At 50.1% G+C, this 23,945-nt stretch overlaps 1 protein-coding gene across 1 annotated transcript in view; it reads left to right on the top strand.

Annotated features, from left to right (window-relative positions):
• The window catches only part of PLA2G4D (phospholipase A2 group IVD), a 44,210-nt gene extending 21,007 nt beyond the window's left edge, over positions 1-23,203 (top strand). The window contains exons 2-20 of the mRNA XM_072738364.1: positions 4,655-4,727; positions 4,916-5,052; positions 5,616-5,747; positions 6,656-6,696; positions 7,023-7,065; positions 8,414-8,477; positions 8,830-8,966; positions 9,734-9,844; positions 9,972-10,009; positions 10,191-10,326; positions 10,637-10,773; positions 11,985-12,207; positions 18,013-18,130; positions 18,486-18,623; positions 18,872-18,979; positions 19,119-19,310; positions 19,585-19,751; positions 20,795-20,981; positions 22,130-23,203. Of these exons, the coding sequence (XP_072594465.1) occupies positions 9,806-9,844; positions 9,972-10,009; positions 10,191-10,326; positions 10,637-10,773; positions 11,985-12,207; positions 18,013-18,130; positions 18,486-18,623; positions 18,872-18,979; positions 19,119-19,310; positions 19,585-19,751; positions 20,795-20,981; positions 22,130-22,356 (1,710 nt within the window). The 5' untranslated portion in view covers positions 4,655-4,727; positions 4,916-5,052; positions 5,616-5,747; ... (3 more) ...; positions 8,830-8,966; positions 9,734-9,805 and the 3' untranslated portion in view covers positions 22,357-23,203. The remainder of the gene's footprint in view (positions 1-4,654; positions 4,728-4,915; positions 5,053-5,615; positions 5,748-6,655; positions 6,697-7,022; positions 7,066-8,413; positions 8,478-8,829; positions 8,967-9,733; positions 9,845-9,971; positions 10,010-10,190; positions 10,327-10,636; positions 10,774-11,984; positions 12,208-18,012; positions 18,131-18,485; positions 18,624-18,871; positions 18,980-19,118; positions 19,311-19,584; positions 19,752-20,794; positions 20,982-22,129) is intronic.
• Positions 23,204-23,945: the final 742 nt, after the last annotated feature.

Raw genomic sequence — 23,945 nt, 5'->3', positions numbered from 1 at the left:
TGCCACGGTGACTGCCTTTATGATACCCAGGATCCTGGCTGCAGAGAGCTGCCAAGGTCAGGCCTCTTGTCTGCTCTCATATGCTCAGCCCTCCTCGCTAGGAGGCTTGCCTGGCTCAGGCTGGGGCTGGGCTGCAGGATTTCCACAGTTCTGCCCCTACCCTGGCCCAGACCTTCAGCCTCAGGGGAACCAGCTTCCTGCCACTGCTCCTAGGCCTTGTCCCCTCTCCTTGCAGCATCTGCAGTCCTGATGCCCCATGTCTGAAAGGGGTGCTCTACCTGCGGGTCCTGGAGCCCTGCCAGGAGTTTCTGGAGATGCTGGTTGGCCCAGCCTCTTAGGGAAGAGGAGAAGATGCTAGGCTAAGGGAGTGACCCAGGGGTGGAGCTCTAACCTGTTTATAGGATCGTGGCTCCTTGGAGGCTGGCAGAGTCACAGTCCTATCCCATTGGAATAGTTGCTTCCAGCCAGCCAGGGAGCTGGCATCTTGGCAGGAGCTGGTCCTGGAGTGGATCCAGAGGGTTGGTATGGAAAGACTGACAACTAGGGGACCACCTGGCCATCCTCACCAGGTAACAGTGTCGCCAAGCCCATGGGCATCACTCAGGGCAAGGCCTGGGGCTGGGGTTCATTATGGGAAGCGTGACACAGTTAAAACCAAGGTGATTCTGGCCTCTGCAGAAGGCCCGGGTACCAGAGCTGGGGTCTCTGACAAGGCAGAGGTCAAAGATGGGAGGCAGGGGGTAAAAGAGTCTATGCTTGGGGATGGGGAGTGGGTGGGGTAGGTTGATGACCAGCATCCATAGAAGTGAGGGCCTGGGAGACCAGAGCCTACCCTCTCCTCTATGAGTGACCAGCCAGCCTCCCCCTTAGAGCCTCTCACCCTCCTCTCTGCAAAAGCTCACATGCCGTGGCAGAGAACACAGTGGCTGCATGTCACACAAGGACGCCCCACCAGGCCCACAGTTCATCACTGCAGGTAGTAGACTTTCTGGAACTGGCTGGGGCCAAGGAACCACCCTGTGTGTCTCAAGAGTTTTGCCAGGCCAATTCCCTATCCACAGCCAATTACTTACTGGGCCAAGAGATGAGGCTGCAACCAGGTCAAAGAAGTCTACAAACTGCTAACCCCACTCCTTCCACATGCTTCCTCTCAGCCCAGATTTCTCATCCTCTGCTATGGACCCCAGCCAGAGGGACTGGCTCTTCAGGTCTCTCCTGATGCCCTATGCAGTGCCATGAAAGAGGCTAAGTGTATCAAGCTCACTATCCTCATTCTCAGACTTTGCCAGGCTTCTGGATACCCAGGCCTGAGTCAAATCCAGTCAAGCAACTCCAGACTGGTGTCCCTGGAGAAGACTTGCCTGGCTCAAGCCAGGTACCAGGCAATCCTAGGAAATATAGAAGGGACCCCTCCATTGAAGGACAGCACCTGCTGCCCCAGCCCCTATCAGCCTGAGGTCTAGAGGATGCCCCCACCCTCCCTGCACGGCATCCACCCACCAAGGTGGACACCAGTGAAAACGTCCTGATGGGACTCTGGGAAGAATCCAGGGCTGCAGGAGCAGGGTAGTGGAGGGGCTGGACAGCTCTGACTCAATCTGCTCCTCCCATCAGGGCTTTGAGCCCCAGAAGCCAGCTGTGGAGGTTTCTGTAGTATCTGTCTTCATCCTTATCTTCCTGGAGAAGTCTGGGCATCATTTTCCTGCTGCCCTCTGCCTGCCCTAGACCCAGCCCAGTGGCAAAACTGAAGCCTATGGTGCAGTGACCCTGGGAGCTTGAGTCTGCCCATAGGCCTGGAAGGTACCTTGTCTCCAGCTGATGTTGTTGGGACTGGTTGAGTCTCCAAGATCAAGACTTAACCCCCAGCCTTCAAGTGGGTTCCTAGGGCAGCCTCGGCAGTGGCTTCACCCAGCCCTTTCCTGCTGGAGCTGGGCTGGCAGGGCAGGCCTGCCATCTAGGACTTGCTCTGGGACAAGCCTGCTGTGTGATCCAGGACCATCAGCTCAGCATGACTCAGGAGATACGGGGCCTGAGGCCCTTGAATTTTCCACTCCTCCTCCCTCCAACCTCCCCTACGACAGTGGGCCAATGGAGGCCAGCAGGCCGAAAGGTAGCTTGCTCATTTTTCTCTTCCTGGTGAAGACCCCATGGTACAGAGCCCATGGTCTGGACTCCTGTAAGGGGATTCCAGCCCTGTCATACTTGCTTGGGTCCCATCCCCTGTGATGGGCAAGAGCCAACACTGAACCTCTACACAGGGAGGAGGCTAGAGGAGGCTCTGGGGTCCCTGCATTGGGAGAAAAGTGGCTGAGACTCTCAGCAGGGAAGTACTCTCAAGATCCTACAGGAAGCGGGGAGGGGGGGGCGTTGGGGGGGATCCCTGTTGGAAAAGCCCTCCCTCCATAGCATATAACATTCAGGATCAGTCATCAATTAAGGCAGTATTTCAGATGGGGGAAATGTGCATGCTTTTACAAAGGAGCAAAATCCTGGGAAAGTAGAACAGCATAGGAGATGTGAGCTCTGGCCTTGACCTTTGTGACCTATGGCAGCTGTCCTGAGTCTCAATCCTCTCATCCGTAAAATGGGAGGAAATGAAAGTACCACTTGTATGTACCACCTTAGGAGGTTGTCAGGAAGATAGATTAAGTTGGGATATGTAATCAGCTTAGTACGGCTCCTAGAAATATGACAAGCACTGAATAAATAGTAATAAGAGCAATTATCTAGAAACTGCTTTTTTTTTTCTTTTTTTTTTTGCTAAGCACTCTACAGGAATTAATACATTTCGCCTCTATTAACTAGTCCCACTACATTTGAGGAAATGGAGACACTGACAGGTTTAGTGACTTGTCAGGGTCACACAGCAAGTAAGCAGAGTACCAAGGTTAAGGTCCAAATATCCTGGCTGGGAGCCTGCCTTGCCCACTCCACTCCACCTCCCTGAGTAATGACCTGACATTGTATTTATTGTCACAGCCCATCCTGTGGTGCTCTGCGCTAGTGATGGTTTTAGAGGCGATGAGAAATGGGGCTTCACCCTGGGGAAAATATCCTGCCAGGGGACAATGGGTTTCTTAAGGTTGAGAGGCTTTGGTGACCAGACAGAGAAATGGACAATGATGCTCAAACTGGGCATGGTGACTGGCTGGGTAGGAGCAGCTGGGTGCACTTGGTAGCCCTGGGTGGCTCTAGAGCAGCCCATAGGCTATGATCCGGAGGAGGGGGCATCTGGGCTGCCTCTGTCCTCCACCCTCCCCACCTCCAACCTCCCACCCCCACCCCACAGCTCCCTCCCTCCAGGGCCACAGGATCCTGGCCAGCACTTTCTCTGTGGCAGGCAGTGATGGAATCTGGGTGCAGGGAGGAAATGGAACCAGGGGTCTAAAAAGCCGTCTCTGCCATTTATGAGCTCTGGCTTAAGGCCTATAGAGTCAAAACATTGCCCTGGAGTTAATCCCCAAGAGGGGAGAAACAAGTATACTTTTGAGGGGCAAGGGGAGGATGCAGAAGGTTGGGGCATCACTAGTGCTCTACCAGAAAGTTGACAGGAATGATAAAGACACTCGGCAGGAAGGCGCAGGAGAGTGAGGCGGGGACCCACAGGGCACTAGTCCTGAGTGCCTCTGCTGGGGCCCATCGTCTTTTAAATTTCTCTATGGGAATAGAGAGCTGGTCATGCACACTGAGCCAGCCCTGTGCAGAGCCCGGGCGGGTTCCTGGCAGGAGACTCTGGGGCCACAGGCATGGAGGGGACCGGTGATTGGAGGGCACAGGGCAGAAAAGCTCTTTGGTTTCATCACAACACCGTGTGATGAAACCCCACGAGGCCCGACGAGGCCACAGGTCTGTCCCACAAGCACAGTGCTACCTTGGTCTCTGATCGCAGGGGTTTTCCATAAGAAACGTGTGCAGGGCGCCCAGAAAAAGCTACATAGCTAGGCCTCAAGAACAGAAGCCCAAGGCCCCAGGGTTCCAGGCAGTGGCAAGGGCATCAGCAGTAGGGATTTGAGGAGATCCCCTTTGTGCCTGTCCCCAGAAGGACTTGGCACTCCCCGTCTGCCTTCCTTCTCCCAGCACCTCTGCTCCGTCTGCCCCCATGAGCCTGTGCCCTTGCAGTTTCTTCTTCCTCCTTGTCAGGCCTGTCAGTGGGCAGATGTGGCCTCCAAGGTGTCTGAATACACAATGGCCTCCTGTTCACCGTAGTGGCCTGATGCTCCTCTAGTGGCCTGATGCTCCTGCGGTTTCCTATTTCACACCCAAGAGAGGGGGAGTAGCTCAGCTTGCCTGCTAGTCCCACCTCCCTCCAGGGTGCTGGGGGGTGCAGCAGAGTCCCTTGCTTCACCAAAGGGCTGCCTTCCCTGGGAGCTCTGGGGGTGGGCAGCCCCAAACTGACATGTCCAGTGTGGTGGCCACTCCTTAGGCCCTCGTTTCCCTGCTTTCACCACCATGCTGTCCAATTCTGTCCCGGCAGGGGAGGGGAGCCCCACAAATTCTACCCCCGATTGGTCTGCCATGCCCAGAACCACGGCCCTGAGGACAGTGGTGGCAAAGGCGGGTCCCAGAGCTCCTGGCAGCGTTACTCAGCTCAGAGTGGTGGGCCCCGTCGTCGTGAGTAACAGGAGGGACCGAGCCGTCTGTTATTTCTCTCCAGGGGGAGGCCTCTGCCTGCTGGCAGCTCACTGTGAGGGTCCTGGAGGCACGGAACCTGGGCTGGACTGACCTGTGTGAGTAACTATTTCTTGGGCTCCAAGGGTATAGTGACGACCCGGTCCTATGGGAAAGGCCCACCAGAACCTGGCGGCTGGGCTGGGCTGCCCACAGGGGCTGCCAGGGTCGTGGTAAGAACCTGGTGAGGCCCCTAGGAGAGGAGTGTAAGGAATTCTCTCTCCCCCTGGTCTCTTGATGTTGGCAGTGAGCCAGGCAGACCCCTATGTGACCCTGCAGTTGCCAACCACACCTGGAACAAAGTTCAAGACCAAAACGATCACCAACTCCAGCCATCCTGTATGGAATGAGACCTTCAGTTTCCTAATCCAGAGTCAGGTCAAGGTAAAGGCCAGGACCGTGCACCCAAAGACAGGCTGTACCCTTCTTTGGGAGCACACTCCCCTCCCACCCCCAGCTTAGAGGCCCTGGGGATGAGTGTCTCTGTTCCCAGCCTGGATGTGCCGTGTGGGAAAGAATGTGGGACCCACTGTGTGGTTGTGAGCCTGACCTCTGGCAAGTTCCTGGTCCTCTCTGTGCCCATTTGCGGAATGGAGACAGTAAGAATACCTTCCTGATGGGGTTGTTATGAGGTTAAATGACATAATGCATGGAAGACTCCTAGTACAGTGCCCAGGACATATGGTGCCTTGGGAGCATGTAGGGTACAGAGGTGAGGAAAGGCTGAAATAATGTTATTTTTATAAAAACAAAAATTAGCAGGGGGAGATTAGGAACTCTGCTGGATTTCCTTTCAGTGCTTTTAAGTTTTACTATTATTTTTATTTTGAAGTACAAAGTGTGCAGGCCTAATGATCTTTTCTGACCCTGGGTATCAAGTAAAGGCTCAACAGGTATGGAGTATAGTAATGGGTAAATGAGCTAAGTTGCTGTTTGCGGGTCCCCAGAATGTTCTGGAGCTAAATGTCTATGATGAGGACTCAGTCACGGAGGATGATGCCTGCTTCAAGGTTCTCTATGACGTCTCAGAAGTCCAGCCAGGTGAGCTGCTCCGGAAGACCTTCTCCCTGCGTCCCCAGGTAAGTGGGGAGGTCCCACCCCTCTGCACCCCACCCCTCTAGGCCCCAGGCTGAGGAAGTCACACAGCTTCTCCCTTCTGGTGGGATGCTGCAGCCTAGAACTCATCCTCAGCAAGAGGGAAACCCCTCCCTGAAATATTTGCATTTTAATAGGAAAGGAGAAGCCTTTACTAGACTGTTAAGGACTGAATCACTCAACGGAGAGCTTTTAGCCAACTGTGGGAGGAAGGTTTCTAGTGGTGATGAACTTAACGTCAATCGAAACACAGCTCAGTGTAACTAACCCTTGGGGCAGTTGGGACATGGCTCCATCTCTCCTGCCTCAGTGCCTGAGGCCCGCTCTATGAAGGTCTCTGCTCCTTCTCCAGCAGGTGAAGGCTAGGGAATGGGAGGCAGGGTTCTGGGGTCAGGTCCCCCCTCAAGAAGAATGGGAGAGATGGGCCCTTGGGCATCCTTCAGCCTTTTTTGGGGGCACCTGGGTGGCTCAGTGGTTGAGCATCTGCCTTCAGTTCAGGTCGTGATCCCGCGGTCTTGGGATCGAGTCCCACATCAGGCTCCCCCCAGGAAGCCTGCTTCTCCCTCTGCCTGTGTCTCTGCCTGTGTCTCTCATGAATAAATAAATCTTAAAAAAAAAAAAAAAAAAAAAAAGCCTCTTTTGGCTTGTGCTCTTCATCTCCTTTAGCCCTGCCAGAAGGGAGACCTGTGCTCTGCAGACTTCTCAGCTTGTGGGTAACTTGGGCAAGTGACCCATCTTCTCCCACTTCTCAATCTCCGTGTCAGCGAAGTGGGAAGAATCGTAATACTGGGCCTCCCCCGGGGACTGCTCGAGATGAGACAGTGCCTAGTCCAAGAACTGTCAGCTCCAAAGATATGTGTAAAGTTGATGACTTGCTCATCTTTGATTTCAGGGACAGGAGGAGCTGGACGTGGAGTTCTTGCTGGAAAAAACGTTAGTAATCATCACACAGCCCAGGGAGTGTCTCAAGACCCAGGCTTTACTGAGGGAAATGTCTTTGACCCAGATTCTCTGTCCCTTGTGTCTCCACCGCTGGGGGGTCCTCTTGGAGGGATGAGGAGAAGGGGGTCACTGCTTCCTTGGCCCCACTCTCCCCCTGTCTCCTCACCTTGCACTCTTCAGAAGTACTTCCTCACCCTGAATGGTATCTTAGGGTCCCTCAGCATCACCCAGGGAGGCCCTCTGGGTGCTGGGGGCAGCTCAGTGCAAGCAGCATTTGCCTTTGTCAGGCTGAGCTCCAGGTGTTTTTATTTTTCCAGGTCAGACTGCCCAGAAAACCTCATCACCAACAACGTCCTTGTGGTAACCACTCCCCCACCCTCCCCAGGCTTGTGAGAGGGAGCAAGGGGCAGGGCCCCAGAGCACCCACTGAGGTGGGCGGTGCAGAAAGGATAGGCGGGGACAGGACTTTGTGGTTAGACCACCCCTGGGCCTCCCAGCTAGGTGGTTCCCTGGGGCTGGGGCCTGTCAGAAACGTGGAGGGAGGGAGGCCCAGTCTCTACTGGGAGGAGCTTCTGGCCCAAGATCCAGTGGCTGAAGGACTGTCGGGGCAATTTTAGGTGTTCCTGATAGTGTTTCATCACCTGTGATGGACTCCTAGTTCTTAGACTCAGAAGGTGATGAGGAAGCCACGCAAGCCGGGCCCAGCTGGGATGATAGCACTAAAGTAGCAGAGGCTCAGAGGGAGTTTCCAGGGTGCTGTGCTTCCAGCCTGGGGACTCTGGGTAAGAGGCAGGGGGTCAGTCAGCTCCTCCTGGAGATGGTAGAGAGTCTTGGTCAGCCCTTCTAAAACAGAGCAAGCTCACAAAGCTGCAGTGGACAGGAATGGGTGATAAAGAATGCACTAGAAGCTTTCTACTCAGAGGTCACAGGCCAGCATCACAGGCATGACCTGGGGGAGCAGAGCCAGTCTTAATGTGGGATAAGTCACCTAGAGCCCCAAACTGCAGGAGGCCTCTGCCCTCAGGATCGTACCCATGCCTGTTTGATGAACTAGTATTAGTTTCAATAAATGCACATTAAAATCGTCATACCTATGGCAGCTGCTTTTTATCTGAGATGATGAAGACCAGTGGTGGGTCGATAAACTCAGCAGGTGGATGGGAGAGAGTCGGTCAGGAGCTGGGTGCGCTCGGGCATCAGATGACATGCATTGCAGCGAATGCAGCAGGCTCACTTGGCAAGCTGGTCATCGGCAGGCCAGCGGGAGATACTGTCGTTGCTAAAATGTTAAGGGCTTCCCTAATCGGTCCATCACCCCGTAGACCCATGGTTTGCATATTACTGTTCTCGGAGCAGTTGTAAAAGGCACCCTCCACACTGAGTCCACAGAGAAATGCAAGGAAGGCCAAACGGTGCCTGAGGGTTGGGTGGCCTTCAGAGATCCCTGAAGTTTGGCAAATCTTGGAAAGATTTGCTGGGGGTGTGCACGGGGTGGAGGTAGGGGTTCTCCTGGCTGCTCCAGAACATCTGACCTAGCAGTCGTAGCAGATTGGGGGTGGAGGGTGGTAGTTCTGCCTCCCATCCCACTCTGGCCCCCACTTCCTGTTCTGTGTGTGATGGATTTGGGACAGTGGGGCTCAGAGGGTGAATTTGAGGGGACCTCAGCTTTCTCTGCAGAGCCCCTTGCCCATGATTTGGTCTGCCCTAGGCCCGAGAGCTGTCATGCCTGGATGTCCGTCTGGACAGTGCCGAGAGCACAGCCCAGGTCACAGGTGAGGTCTGCTCAGAACCAGATCAGGTCTCTGCTAGATGGGGTGGCTGGGAAACCTGTGCAGGGCAGAATGTGAGCAGCAGAGCTCAATCTTTTTCTTCTTGCTCACACAGCACAAAGGCAACAAGTCTCCTCTGGGCAGGAGGGTCCCCTGACCTGGGGGAGGGTGTGTTGCAGGAGGTGGGAGTCCAATGGGGTTGTGGGAGGGCCCTTTCCAGAATCAGGTCTACCATGGTCCAAGCTTCTAGGTCCCAACCCTGTTGGAGTAGTGCTGCCAGTTTCCTGGGGTCTGGGCTCAGATGCCTGGCTCTCATTCCCCTCGGGCTAATCTGCCCACTTGCTATCCTACCTAGATGAGGAGCAGCTGAAGCTGGAGCTGGTGCTGAAGGGGTCATATGAGGACACGCAGACATCTGCCCTGGGTACGGCCTCTGCCTTCTGCTTCCATTACCTGGCAGCCCAAGAGACAGAACTGAGTGTGCAGCTGAGGGTAGGTCTTGCCTTCGGAGCTCTCCTACTTTGGGCCAGCTCCAGCTGTCATGGCCCCTCTCAGGCCAACGCCATCTCCCCAAGTTAGGTGCTAAGCCCTTGGCACACAGGGAGACTCACTAGGAGCCCAGAGCAGGCACAGGGGGTGCTGTGCCTCGTCAGCCTCTGTTTGAACCTTTCAATGGTTCCTGCATCGATGCTCTTCGGATAAATGCCCTCTCTGTGCCTGCCAGGCTTTGCATGGCCTGGCCTCTGCCCACCTCTGCTCTGCTGCCTCATCTGATTCCACGCTCCCCCCTTTCACGATGCTCCAGTGTTTGTCTCTTTCCCAACATGCCAAGTGCTTTCTGTGTTCTCCTGTTTCTCCTTCCAAGGCTGCTAGCTCCTCCTCCTCCTCTTCTCCTTCCTCCTCTTCCTCCTCTTTTAGATCTCAGTTCAAAGGGGGCCTCTTCAGGGGGGCCCTCCTTGACCTCCCACACCCCACCTTTGGTTATTGTATCATATCACACTGCTTATTTCCTTTACAACATTTTTTTCCTTTACGACTTTTGCTAACATCCATTCGTTACCTATTTTGTTATAAATTCATATACATACCTCAGAACAAAAATATTAGCAAGTATTTTAATAATTAGCAATTATAATAATTAGAATTATAAAAATTGTAAGTGTTGTGATTATTTTTCTATTATCAGAGAGGGACTCTGTCCGGGTAACTGTCTAGATACTCAATTAGGACTGGTTGAATGAATAAATATTTCCCTCCAGAGCTCTGAAAGCAATGACTGGAATTCAGACAAGTCAGCTGGGCACCTCACTGTGCCCCTGAGGTCCTTGGCCATGGGGAAGGAGGTGACTGTTAACGTTCCTGTTATAAATGTAAGTGGCCTCAACTGTATGGGAAGTGCCAGTGAGAACAAAGATGGGGAGCCCAGGCCCCCAGGGGATACCCACATTGCCCCCAGGGTCTAGAATATTTTAACCTGATCTCTTGCTTTGATTTCAGACCCCAGGAGTGAGGCTGCAGCTCAAGGCTGAGGGCTGGTAAGGGACATCCCTATCTGTGGGGGACAGTGCAGGGTGGTCCCGAGGCAGGGGGGTGCTATGGAAAGGATGGCCCCTGGGGTTGGGAGCAGGGAGGTAATTTGGCAGCTATCGTGGGCTTGGCCGGTCAGCGGCTGAGCTCTGTAGTGCCCCCTGACCCTTGGATTGTCTACTGCCCCAGCCCTAAGGAGCTGGCTGTGCGCCTGGGCTATGATTTGTGTGCCGAGGAGAAAGCTTTCCTGAGCAGGAGGAAACGGGTGGTGGCCAGAGCCCTCAAGCAGGCCCTGCAGCTGGACAGAGACCTACAGGAAGATGAGGTTTGGGGGTACAGGGGAATGTGGGTGCAATACCTTGGAATGGCCTTAAGGAAGTACCTGATTCCTCTGCCCTCTCCAGACACCCTTGTCAGCAGAGATGGGAGTGGATATGCAGGGGTGGGGGTAAGCCTTGGGGTTCTCACTCCCTTTCAGGTCCTGTCCAGGGATAAGAGCTGTCACTTGCTAGGGAGGATTGGGGTGCTAGGTCTAACCCCGACTCCATCAGGCCTGACCACAAGGTCCCTTCCCTGGAGCCAGGAAGCAGCTCCATCCTGGTCCTTAAGCCAACCAATGTCTGTGTATGGTCCAGGTCCCTGTTGTGGGCATCATGGCCACAGGAGGAGGTGCCCGGGCCATGACCTCTCTCTACGGCCACCTGTTGGCCCTGAAGAAGCTGGGCCTCCTGGACTGTGTGACCTACTTCAGTGGCATCTCAGGCTCTACATGGTGAGGGCCCTGGGGACTGGAAGAGTAGAGAGATCATGTCTCAGAGGGGATGGGGTAGACACTAGAGGAACCCTCTATGGTGGAAGCCAAGTGGGTATGAGCAGTACGGTTTGATGGGTGCCAAGGGGCTTTCTCAAAAGGGATGAAGTATATATTACAGAGGTCCTCCCGTGAGAGAGGCATTGTAGGACATCCATTCCACACGACAGAAGAGGTGTGAGTAAGGCAGCTGATTCAGAAGGAGCTAGGGTTTGAGTTTCTGCAACAGCACTTACTGGGCAACTTATTTCCTCTGATTCTCAGTTGACTCATCTCCAAAATAGGTGTGATAGTAGTACATACTCCATAGGATCGTAGTAGGCTAGCCCAAGTAAAACACTTCTACCTTGTCTGACATGTACCAGGAACCCCAAATTGGTAGCTCTTTTTTTCTTTAATCATTATTACCTCATTTAAATCCACATAACACTCTCTAGGGTAGTTTATTATTTACTGCCCCTATAGTATAGATGAAGAAATTTCAATGAAGAGATGCTATCTTACCCAAAGACAACATTGCCTCCCTATACCCGGCCCTGATTATAATGAGGTGGGACTTTTCACTGTTAGAGATTCATTCCTTTGAGTCTTATTGAAATGTGACTTTAAGTAGTAAAAGAGGAGTAAATTCAGGGGACTTTAGGTGATGGCTATTGACAAGCAGAGTCTTAAAAGGCTTCTTCAGGACAGGCTCATGAAGATGGGTGTAGGGTCTAGATCTGCTCTGTACAGTGGAGTAGCCGCTAGTCACATGTGGTTATCAACAAACTAAAATGTGGCTAGTCCAAATTGAGATGTGTTACAAATATAAAATTTGAAGACTTAGGTTGAAAAAATACACATTTATGTTAATTTTTTATGTAGATTACATGTTGCAATGAGAATTTTGGATATATCGAATTAAAATATACTATTAAAATTAATTTTTATCGCTCTCTTCTTGCTTTTTCAAAATGTGGTTACTAGGAAATTTCAAATTACATATGTGGCTCACATTATATTTACATTGGACAGAGCTGATCTGAGAGAAAGCCCCAAGACACATTTTCCAGATGACAGGGCCTGGGCTGCAGGAGCACCATGTTGGGAGAAGAAGGACAGTGGCAAGGAGGAGTTGCAGCGACCCAAGCTGGGCCTCCGTCTCCCACCATACTGTCCCTTTATTCTCCCAGGGCCATGGCCCACCTCTACGGGGACCCTGAGTGGTCACAGAAGGACCTTGAAGGACCCATCAAATATGCCAGGGAGCACCTGGCCAAGAGCAAGCTGGAGGCCTTCTCCCCAGAGCGCCTAGCAAGCTACCGCCAGGAGCTGGAGCTGCGGGCCAAGCAGGGCTACCCCACAACTTTTGTGGACCTGTGGGCTCTCGTGCTGGAGTCTATGCTACACGGCCAGGTAGGGCACCGATGCTTGCACGGCAGGATGTGAGCACACCAGCCTTGGGGCTAAGGCAGTTGCACCCTTAGCTATTGTGCGTGGGCATATCCTGCAGGGTGCGGGAGGCTGGGATCTGTGGGGAAAGGACATGGGGACCACAGTGTCTCAGCATCTGCTGTACTTTGGGATGCTGCCTTTTTGTGTCAGGCTATTTTTCACTTCATTGCAGTGAAATAGAGATTTCTGGATCTCTCAGGAGCTTAGGGATGAGTCAATGCCTGAATCAGTTAAGTAAACAAAACTTTCACATTTTGTCAGTGAGATTGCCTGAATATTTTTAATTTTATTAATACTGCAATATAGAATGTCTTCTTCTATATCTTCATGGTAGTGTTAAAAGCACAGACTCCAGGGGCACCTGGGTGGCTCAGTGGTTGAGCATCTGCCTTCAGCTCAGGTCCTGATCCCGGGGTCCTGCCTGCCTCTCCCTATGCCTCCCTTCTCTCTGTCTCTCATGAATAAATAAATAAAATCTTTAAAAAAAAAAAAAAAGCACAGACTCTGGAGCCAGATTCCCTGGATTTAATCTCAGTTCCTCTTACTAGCTATGTGTTCTTTAAGTGACTAGTTACAAGCTACTAACCTCTTCCGGACTCAGTTTTCTCATCTGTTCAGTGGCAATGAGTGAGAATAGTACTTTGATCTCACAGGCTTATTATGAGCACTCAGTGGAGCTTTGGCTTAGAGTTAGCATTGTTAGCTATTATATTTTTTTACTGTTTATTGTAACACTATGAAGACCAAACTGAGCAGAAACATTTTTTACAAATTGCTTCTTTAAGGAAAGTTTAGTAAGTCAATTGCTAAATCTTATATTAACTGATAGAATTTTAAAATCAGTAATTTTTTTCTAGTATTGTTTTACCACATATAATTATCTGAACCTTTCTTTTAAAGCATTTGGAACAACTAAAATGCAAAAAAAGTATCTTTAACATGCATAACAAATTAACAAATATATTAGCAGAGAAAATATTCTTACCTTATCTTTGGGTGTCAGGAGTTTGACCGAGAAAGATTATCATGTAAACTAACCAAAACTGAATTTACTTTGAATTTTTTTCTTTAAATTTTATTCTTGAGGCACCTGGGTGGCTCAGTCAGTTAAGCATATGCCTTTGGCTCAGGTTATGATCTTAGGGTCCTGGGACAGAGCCCCACATCAGGCTCCCTACTCTGCAGGGAGCATGCTTCTCCTCTCCCTCTGCCCCTCCCTTCATGTCTTCTCTTTCTCTCAAATAGATAATTTTTTAAAATCTTTTTAAAAATTTTATTCTTGCTGGTAAGAACAATGCTACTTGAAAATTACCAACAATTCTTATTTATTAGTTTAAAAATATTTGTTATAAAAGTAATATTTATTATTAAATGTTATAATAATCTTCAGATCTAAGAAAATGCATAAAGTGTAAAGAATAATGTAACAAATATGCATGATCTTACCAACCAGCCTAAGAAATAGTATGTTACAGAAAGAACTGAGGCCTCCTGCGGATGCCTCCCCAGTCCCATTTCCCTCCCATCCCCAGAAGTAACCACTACCCTGAATTTAGGTTTATCATCACATTCATATCTTCAGTCTGTATACATTATCATATTATATAATACATAATGTATAATTAAATGACATGCTTTATTTACCTTTATTATATATTTTATTATGTATACCTTTTATTATACATCCTTAAGAAAAATATGTTACTTGTACAAATGGTTTTGTACAAGTCTCCTTGTGCACAACTTTTAGAGATTCTCTGAGCCTTGAAGATACATACCTGGCAGTGGAATTGTTAGGCCATTGGGTACACATATCTTCAGCTTTCCTATCTGTTGCCAAATTGTTCTCCAAAAGGTTTCATTAATTCACACTCCCACCATCAGAGTATCATAGTTTATTTTTCTCTACACATGCTCCAGACTTAATTTTTTGTTCATTTTATGGGTGCTATACAAAATTTTATTGTAGCTTTCCATTTCCTTGATTTTTAGTGAGACCAATCATTTTTTCAAGTATATTTGTCATTGGGACTTCCTCTTCCATGGATCACCTACTCAAATCCTTTTCCATTTTTCTATTAATTCATCTTTAATATTTTCTGGAAACTTTTTGTAGAGTCTGGATATTAATCCTTTATCTGTTCTTTTGGATTTTGATGTATAATTTTAATATAATCCAGTGTATCATTCTTTTCCTTTATGGATTGTGCTTTTAGGGTCTTCTTAGAGAAATCTTTTCCTCTCCTAAAGTTATAAAATATCTTCCTATGTATCCTTATAAAAGTTTTAAAGATTTGTTTTTCACAGGACTTCACTCAGAATATATCTTCAAGTATTATGTTAACACAAATCCAATTTTATTTTTTTCCATATGGATAGCAAACTTTCCAAATGTCACTTATTCTTTTTTCTCTACAAATCACATTACTACTTATGTCATATGTCAGGTTTCATATATTCATGGGACTTTTCCTGCGCTTTTTTCCATTCTAATGGGACTGTTTTCTGAACATGTGCCAATACTGTACTGGTTTAGAGACTCTACGTTTGTAATACATGTTGGTATCTGACAGGGCAGATTTTTTTTTTTTTTTTTTTTTTTTTTTATGATAGTCAGAGAGAGAGAGAGGCAGAGACACAGGCAGAGGGAGAAGCAGGCTCCATGCACCGGGAGCCCGATGTGGGATTCGATCCCGGGTCTCCAGGATCGCGCCCTGGGCCAAAGGCACGCGCCGAACCGCTGCGCCACCCAGGGATCCCTGACAGGGCAGATTTAACCCCATCTTTCACCTTGGTTTTTCTCAGAATTATGTTGGTTTCTTTTGGCCCTTTGTTCTTCTATACGTGTAATGGAATCCACTAGTCAAGTTTCACGAGACATGTTAGAAATTTTATTCAGGGGCACGTGGGTGGCTCAGTTGGTTAAGCATCAGACTCTTGGTTTCTGCTCAGGTCATGATCTCAGGGCCCTAGAACCAAGCCCCTTGTATAACACCCTGCTCAGCAAGGAGTCTGCTTGTCTCCCTCTCTCTCTGCCCTTCGCCCTCCTCGTGTGCTCTCTCTCTAGATTAAATAATTTTTTTAAAATTTTTTATTGAAATGGCATTTAATTTATAAAACCAGTTAAACTACTTGAAATGTTATTTGTCTTGTTAATATATCCTGTGTATTCTTTTGATCTACATTTTAAGCTAATGTTCAGTTGTGAGGATATTGTGTTTTGTTAACGCCTTTTCTGCCCAGTGGAGGCAATTAGTTACTATAGAGAGTTGGGAGAAGCTTGTTTTAACTGTTTACTTTATGAGGTGCTAAAAAATCAGTTTGATCTGAGGCTATAGAGAAGACTTTTTATTTAATTACAATCTGATCCTTCAGGTAGGACTTAATGCATGGTGTTATGCACAAGATTTATAGTCATTTTTAAAAAGACAATAAGGTTTGGGGGTTTTTTGATTCACAAGAAAAAAAATCTTGTATTATTGAACAAACAATGCATCCTTAAAGATGAATGCTCACATGGTTTTAAAAATTTTGTCTCAATATTAGAGCTTTTCAAATATTCTTTAAGCTATCATGCTTAATCTCTTAAAGCTAACATTCATTGTATGCTTTTTAAAATAATTCTTAAATCAGACAAATTTAGTGAGTATTTCTAATTAGTTTTCAGGTAAAAGCATTTATTATCTCTATTTTATGCTATTGAACAGCTCCAAAAGTCATTTTAAATGTCAGAAAATATAACTCCATAAGAAATCACAATGTTATTAATATTATTAGAGAAATAGTATACCTCAAACTTTACACAGAACCTTATTAGTCTACACTCTTCTATAATATTGCTTCAGTTTTTGTAAAAAAAAAAAATTGTTTGTAAAATATACCAGTTCTAATCAATGGTTCTCAAACTATGTCTTTGAAACTTTTTTCTTTAACCTTTTGCTGGCAAGTACTAAACTGCTTAGAAGCTGCTCATCATGCCTCAGGAAGAAACTTCTAGTTTTTCTCTTGTCTTTTCCTCAATTAAGAAGGTCTTACATGTTTTCCTTCAATTCTGGCCAGAAAGGTTTTGCTTTTTGCTCCCCTGCCCATGCAATGCCTAGACCTTGTCAAGGCATCGCCAACACTGCACTCAGCTTCTACACCTCAGGGAGTCCCTTGAGTCATCATAGTGGTACTCTGCAGGATTGTGCAGGGTTGGGGATGCTCATTTGGAAACAGGGCGGGGGGCTGGGGCTGGAGATCCAGAGGCCTGCCACCACTGGCGAACTATTAAAAGGAAAAAAGAAAACTGGGTATTATTTCAGTAGATGGAGGGGTGTGCTGACCCTTTACCTCGGGTCAGAAATGGTGCATCTGGAGTAAAAGGACACATTTAACCTCATCATATGTGTCAAAAGAGCAGGTAAACAGGATTCCTGAATAAAAAGACTTTGAGAAGAGAAATTGCAGTTATTAATCAGGCTCCCTCCCTCTTCAGCACATATACACATTCATACCTGCGGGACTGACGTGTAGCTGACACAAGGTGCCAGGGGCTTGAGCAGTTGGGGATTTTTCCTGTAGGAATCTACCACTGTAGAGCTGGCGGGCAGGATGACACATCAGTGACGGAGGGCTGCAGGAGGAGGAAGGATACTGGGGGATGCTGGGGCCTTGCCACCGCTATGGGAGGGGGACTCCTCATTGGAAAGGTGGGGCTAGAATCTTGGGACATACACTTGGCTGATCATCAGAATTACCTGGAGAGGTTGAAGAAAAAAATAGATTCCTCGGTGGCTTCTGCTGATTCTCAGGAGAAACCTAGTAACCTGTCTATAGCACATTCTCTAGGTAAATCAGATAATAAGGGCTGATCGGGCAGTTTGGGAACCCCCTAGGTCTAGCTGCTGAGTGAGGTGCCTTCCAGTTGAGAGAGCCCAAGACAGGGATGGTGCATGTGTGGTCCCGCTCTGTCTGAAGCAGCCAGGATCTGTGGCAGGCTCCTTCCGGAGGCAGGGCTCCAGGCAGCCACCACCATTAACTCTGCTGATGCTGGAAATTAACCCTATTGACATCTCTGGTCCAGATAGAATGAGACCTTTCTGTGCCCCTAGAACTCTGGGAGGCTCTCCCAAAAGGCAAGTCATAGTTCTTGCCATCAAGGCAGAACCTTGAGTTTTATTGAAGAGAAAATTGGAAAAAGGGGCAAGAATAAACAATGGGGTACAACTTCATACTGTGCAAAGCAGGAAAGCGGGGGGCAGGTGAGGAGGAGACAAGGATGCCTGGAAAACGTTTCAGAGGGGTTGAAACCTGGACTGCATTCATGTGAACCTAGAAGGGGCAGCCCATCCCCTGACAGAGCTTACAGCATATACTAAAAGGGGATTCTTGTCCTTTCTGGAAAGCGATACGTGTGTGTGCGTGTGTGCCTTTGTGGCTGTGCATCATGTTCCACATCCCCTCCACCCTTCAGCCCCAAAAGATGGACCATGCACCACAGGAGCAGAGGTGGAGTGTCACTGTTGACACTGTAGTCCTTGTGAATGGCATTCTCTTGAGATATGCAGTGTGCAATCTCTGTAGGCCTACATGCTGACCCTGCATCTGGTCAGAATATGGGGGTGGGAGTGGGAACCGGATGGGTGCACCCACCCATGCCACCCAAATTCCAATGGTGAGCTGCCTCCTCACGCTCAGCCTGTGCCCCCCCCCCCAAGTCCTGGTAGGGTTGCTGCCTCTAGGGTGCTCCCAACCATACCTAGAGCCTCATGCCTCCCACCCCAGGTGATGGATCAGAAGCTGTCGGAACAGAGAGCAGCACTGGAGCAGGGCCAGAACCCTCTGCCCCTCTACTTGAGCCTCAATGTCAAAGAGAACAATCTGGAGACCCTCGACTTCAAGGGTACAGTCTTTAGTCCCGCCCATATAACCCTCCAACACACACATACTCATATGGACACGCACACACACATGCCTCCTGTGCACCCCACTGGTTTTCAGAGAATTCAAGCAGCAAACTCCTGACAGATCGCTCAGCCTTCAGGAAGGGAGGCAGTTCTGATGGACTGATGAGGCAGGCAGCAGAGCTCACTGTCCTGGTGGTGTGTGCTAGGGGGGAGCGGTCAGCCCAGGAGTCAGCCAGGCAGGGAGGAGGCTGGGGCCTGCGGGGGGCGGGCAGTGTCTTTGGCCCCTGTCAGAGCTGGAGCTCCCCCCAGCCCACTCTCCTCTCATTCCTGCCTCTTGCCTCTGGTCCATAGAGTGGGTGGAGTTCTCCCCCTATGAGGTCGGGTTCCCGAAGTATGGAGCCTTTGTCCCGACGGAGCTCTTTGGCTCCGAGTTCTTCATGGGGCGGCTGATGAGGAGGCTCCCGGAGTCCCGCATCTGCTTTCTGGAAGGTGAGTGGTGGTTACTCCCAAGATTCTGGCCAGTCCTGAGCCAGGCTCCTTTGCGCACGGTTCCAGCTCTCATGCAGCAGGCCCCGGGGCAGGGGCCTCTGGGTCTGGGCACTGCTGGGGTTGGGCCTTGGGGAAGAGCCATTGCAGGAGCAGCCCACCTGCCTCCCATCTTCCACCCAGCCCTCAGGGGTGATGAGAAGTGGAGTGCTGAGGCCTGAGGTTGACTTCAGGGGGTGGTTGGCCTTCAGGTATCTGGAGCAACATTTTCTCCCTGAACTTGCTGGATGCCTGGTACGACCTCACCAACTCTGGTGACACCTGGAAGCAGCACATCAAGGACAAGATCAGGAACCTGGGTAAGAAGTGGGTGGGGAGGGGAGCCTGGAATGAAGCCACTTCCTCTTCAGATGCTTGGGGGAGGGGCGCTATCAGAGGGGAGGCAGGCCCAGGCATTTCAGGGCCTTTCACTGGACCAGTGTCTTTCTCTGAGCCCAGAGGAGTCTCCTGCCTCCTTGACGACATCCTCATGGCTGGAGGCCTCATGGATGGAACCTGGAACGGCCCTGGCCAAGGCATTTAAGGGCTTCCTGACAAGCAGGCCACTCCACCAGCACAGCTGCAACTTCCTCCGGGGCCTCCAACTGCACCAGGATTATTGTAGCCACAAAGATTTCTCCACTTGGGCAGGTAAGAGCCCCTGTCCTGTATCCCTAGGTAACAAGCTTGGGCTCCTGGTGGGGGTTGGGGGATGGACCATGGTTAGGACTGGCAGAGGACTTGGGGGTGCCAAAGCATCCCCTTCTGGGTTGGCCAGCAGAGGGTCTTGGGAGGGGCTGAGTGGCGTGTGCATGCAGAGAGTGACACCAGAGGTCAGAAGGAGACATGGAAGCAAATGCAGTTGGAGGCGTAGATGATCTGTGGCGGAGTGGCTGCCCCTGACTGTCACTGCCTCCTCCATCAGACTGCCAGCTAGACTCCACCCCTGGTCAGCTGACCCCTCAGGAGCCCTGGCTCTGCCTGGTAGATGTTGGCTACTTCCTCAACACTAGCTGTCCCTCCATGTTCCGGCCAGGCCGAAGGCTGGACCTCATACTCTCCTTGGATTACTCCCTCTCCGCACCCTTTGAGGTGGGTCTGGTTGCCCCCTGGGAACCCCAGACATTCTGCAGGCCAGGCCATGCTGCAGGGCTCCTGGGTCCCCACAGGGAGAGAAGGGAGACAGGCTCCTGTCAGAGTCCTTGGTTGGGAGGAGTTGTGGGAATGCTGGGGCCCTGGGCTTCCAGGACAGGTGGGCAGGGAGGAAGCAGGACACACCCACCCCAAGAAGAACTGCTAGATGAAGCTGGGAGGAGCCCCTGGCTTGCCCACATCCATCCCCTCAAATCTTCCCTGGGGACTTAGGAGCCAGGGTGGTGGGGGTGGGGTTGGCAGTGAGGGGAGGATAGGGTCCTGGTACAGAAGTGGGTGCCCTACTGAGGCCCTCTAGGCTATGGGATTTGAATAACCTAGCAACAGAATCCCAAATGGGAGCAGGAGTGCTGGGTCTGTACCCCTCACCTAAAGATTTTGACCAAACAACATTGCAGACCACTGGAATCCTTCACCTCCCTCTGAGGCACTATGTATCTTAGCTGGTCACACATAGGTCAGGACCACGTTGTCTCAACACTGAGCAGTCAGTTTGGGCTAGAGCTATCGTAGCACTTTCTTTCTTTTTTTTATATAAATTTATTTTTTATTGGTGTTCAATTTGCCAACATATATAATAACACCCCGTGCTCATCCTATCAAGTGCCCCCCTCAGTGCCCGTCACCCAGTCATCCCCACCCCTGCCCACCTCCCCTTCCACCACCCCTAGTTCGTTTCCCAGAGTTAGGAGTCTCTCATGTTCTGTCTCCCTTTCTGATATTTCCCACTCATTTTTTCTCCTTTCCCCTTTATTCCCTTTCACTATTGTTTATATTCCCCAAATGAATGAGACCATATAATGTTTATCCTTCTCCGATTGACTTACTTCACTCAGCATAATACCCTCCAGTTCCATCCATGTGGAAGCAAATGGTGGGTATTTGTGGTTTCTAATGGCTGAGGAATATTCACTTTCTAGAGCACTGACCTGAGATGACCAGGAAGTAGCTGGTTCTCTCTGGGCTCCCCTCTCCCCAACCAGGCCCTGCAGCAGACTGAGCTATACTGCCGGGCCCGGGGACTGCCATTCCCTCGAGTGGACCCCAGCCCTCAGGACCAACGCCAGCCGACAGAGTGCCACCTCTTCTCGGACCCCACCTGCCCTGATGCCCCTGTCCTGCTGCACTTCCCGCTGGTCAACGCCTCCTTCAAGGACCACTCAGCCCCCGGTAAGGCATCCCCTCCCCTCCTAACAGCCTGGCAGCTTGGACCTTCAGAGGCACTGGCTGTACCCTTCCCAGAGCTCCTGTGGCCAGCAGAGGGAGGAGGTCCGCAGGCTAGTCCCACCCCATTGGGACACATCCGTTGGGGATGCCACATCCCTGCAGGGACTCTCTGCTGGCAGAGTCACTGTGCTGCTGGCCCGGGTCAGGGCCCCAGGCTCCTTTGCCACCCCCACGCCCACCCCCTGCCGATCCCCTGCCTGCACATCCCAACTACACCTGGGCTCCTCTGCTCTCCTGTTCTGGGGTGGTGTGTGGGAACCCTGTATCCAGAGGCCCTCCTGCGTTGTGTTGTCTATAGACATTTCTACCCCTGCCCAGGCACCGTGTGGTTGGAGGGCTAGACAGCCAGGGCAGAGCGGCCCCAGGCCCCTGGCTCTCAGGTCCTCCTGAAGCTACCTGGGATTGCAGTTGGCTTTTACCTTTCCACCCTGGCCCAGCTTGTGGTCTTTTCTCAGGAAGCTGGGCCTCTGCTCTGGGGTCCCTTAGATGTAAACCATCACCACATGCATTCCAATCCTTACCTCCCGCCAACTGCTCAGGCCGTTTTGGTGGGAAAGCCTATTTTCTGTTTTTGTACGTGATTCCTGGCTTTCTGGTTCCCACTCTAATTCCAAACCTTCCAGCTTTACCCTTAACAAGCTCAGCCCACATCTTGGAATTCTCTGTCTCTATCTCTGTCTCTCTCTCTTGACCAAAACTGGTTCTTACAAAACAAAGATCCCTTTGGCTTTCAGACTCGTGTTTCCATCATGAGTTTTCAGAAATCTTCACTAGCCTGAATGATTTTGTTGTCCAGCTGTTTCTACCTTGTCCCTGAAGGTGAAACAGAGAGAGATCATGGGGTCGCCCACGTAGTGGAAGTGCATCTGCTACAGGGAAGTGTGGGGAGCAGCCAAGCCTTCATATCTCCAAACAGTACCCTGCTATCCACATTTATATTTCTAGGCAAAGGAACAGAGGGCTGGGTGGTGGGGAGTGAGGAGCCCCTTCAGGGAGGAGCAGCCCAACCCCACGGCCAGCCACGAGGCTTCCTTCTACTCAGCTCGGGGAGCCTCTGGGTCCTACCCCTCACCCCTCTCACCCTTGGGCAGGTGTCCAGCGCAGCCCCGCAGAGCTCCCAGCCAGCCAGGTGGATCTCACTGGGACCACCTCACCCTACTACCTGTTCAACATGACCTATAAGGAGGAGGACTTTGATCATCTACTGCAGCTTAGTGACTACAATGTACGGAACAGCCAGGACGCCATTCTGCAGGCCTTGAGGACTGCCATGGAGCACCGGGCCCTGGGCACCAGGCCTCCAACAGTGAGGAATTGAGGCTGCTCAGGGACCCCAGCGCTTTGATGACCCTCCTGGGGCTAGGGCCTTAACCCAAGCACAGCTGGGTACAGCCACAGCCCTCACTGGGCTGGAGTTCCCGGGCTGTCCAGGCCTTGGCCTCTTCTGCAGTGGGTCTCACGGCCCAGACGGGCTGCTTGGTACCCCAAGTTCTTCCTTACCTTCATCACTGGCTTGGGAGGAGCTGAAAGTAACTCCTCACCAGATCAGTGTGTAGAATATCTGGCCCGACCAGACAAATGTTTACATGTGATTACTTTCCTGCCAGGCAAAACAGATTTGGGGTACAAGCTGCAGGTGTCAGACCGGGAGTGGGGGCAGGCAGGGCAGGGCATGGCCTGACCGAGAGGTGGCTCCAGACATCAGACATCATCATGCTGTGTCCTGAGAATCTCCTCTTCATCCCCCTCCTCCTCTCCTCACTCTTCTATTATCCTTAAGCAACTTTAGTGACGTGTAATCCACATACCACATAATTCGTCCATCTATAGAGTACAACTCGATTGCTTTTACTATGTATTCACAGAGTTGTGCAAACCTCCCCATGGTCATTTTGAGATTTTCATCACCCCAAAAAGAAACCCTTCACCCCTTAGCTGTCAACCTCAACCCTCCCTCCCGAGCCCTAAGCAATGACTAATCTACCTTCTGTTTCTATAGATTTGCTTATTGTGGACATTTCCTATAAATGAAATTATACAACATACAGCCTTTTGTGTCTGGCTTCCTTCTCTCAGCATGATGTGTTCAAGGATCATCCATGTGGTAGCAAGCATCAGTACTTCATCCTTTCTATGCCTGAATAAAATTCAGTTGTGGATGGCCCACATTTTACCTTATGGTCATTGGTTAATGGGCACTTGGGTTGTTTCCATTCTTTGTTACAACTAGTGTGGCTATGAACATTCACGTACAAGTCTGTATGTGGACAATGTTTTTTGTCCTTTTGCACATCTACCTAGGAGTGCACTTGCTGGGTTATAATAATTCTCTGCTTCCCCTTTTGAGAACCTGCCAACCTGTTTTCCAAAGCTGCTGCTCCACTCTCCATTCCTGTCGGCATTGCAGGAGGGCTCCAATTTCTCCATGTCTTTGCCCACATTTGTTATTGTCTGTCTTTTGATTTTAATCATCGGAGTGAGTATAAAGTGATATCTTATCTGCATTTCCCTAGTGGCTAATGATGTTAGGGATCTTTTCACATATGGTAGGCCTTTTATAGATCTTCTTCAGGGAAATGTCTATTCAGATCTTTCGCCCATTTTCATTGGGTTATATCTTTTTCTTATTGTTAAGAATGCTCTATATTTTCTACATACAAATCCCTGATCCAATATATGACTAGCAGTTTTTCTCCTAATCTGTGGGTTGCACAAAAGCTTTCTTATTTTGATGGTGCCATTTATATTTTCTTTTGCTACTTGTGTTTTTGGTGTCATATTTAAAAAAACATTGTCTAATCCAAGGTCATGAAGATTTACAACTGTTCTCGTTTAATAGTTTTATAGCTTCTGCCCTTACATTTAGATCTTTGATCCATTTTGAGTTGACTCTTGTATACAGTATGA

The sequence above is a fragment of the Vulpes vulpes genome, chromosome 15 (genome assembly GCF_048418805.1).
Source record: "Vulpes vulpes isolate BD-2025 chromosome 15, VulVul3, whole genome shotgun sequence".
Taxonomy (NCBI): Eukaryota; Metazoa; Chordata; class Mammalia; order Carnivora; family Canidae; genus Vulpes; species Vulpes vulpes.
The sequence above is the reverse complement of the archived record's forward strand: the minus strand, read 5'-3'. Positions and strand labels throughout refer to the sequence as shown.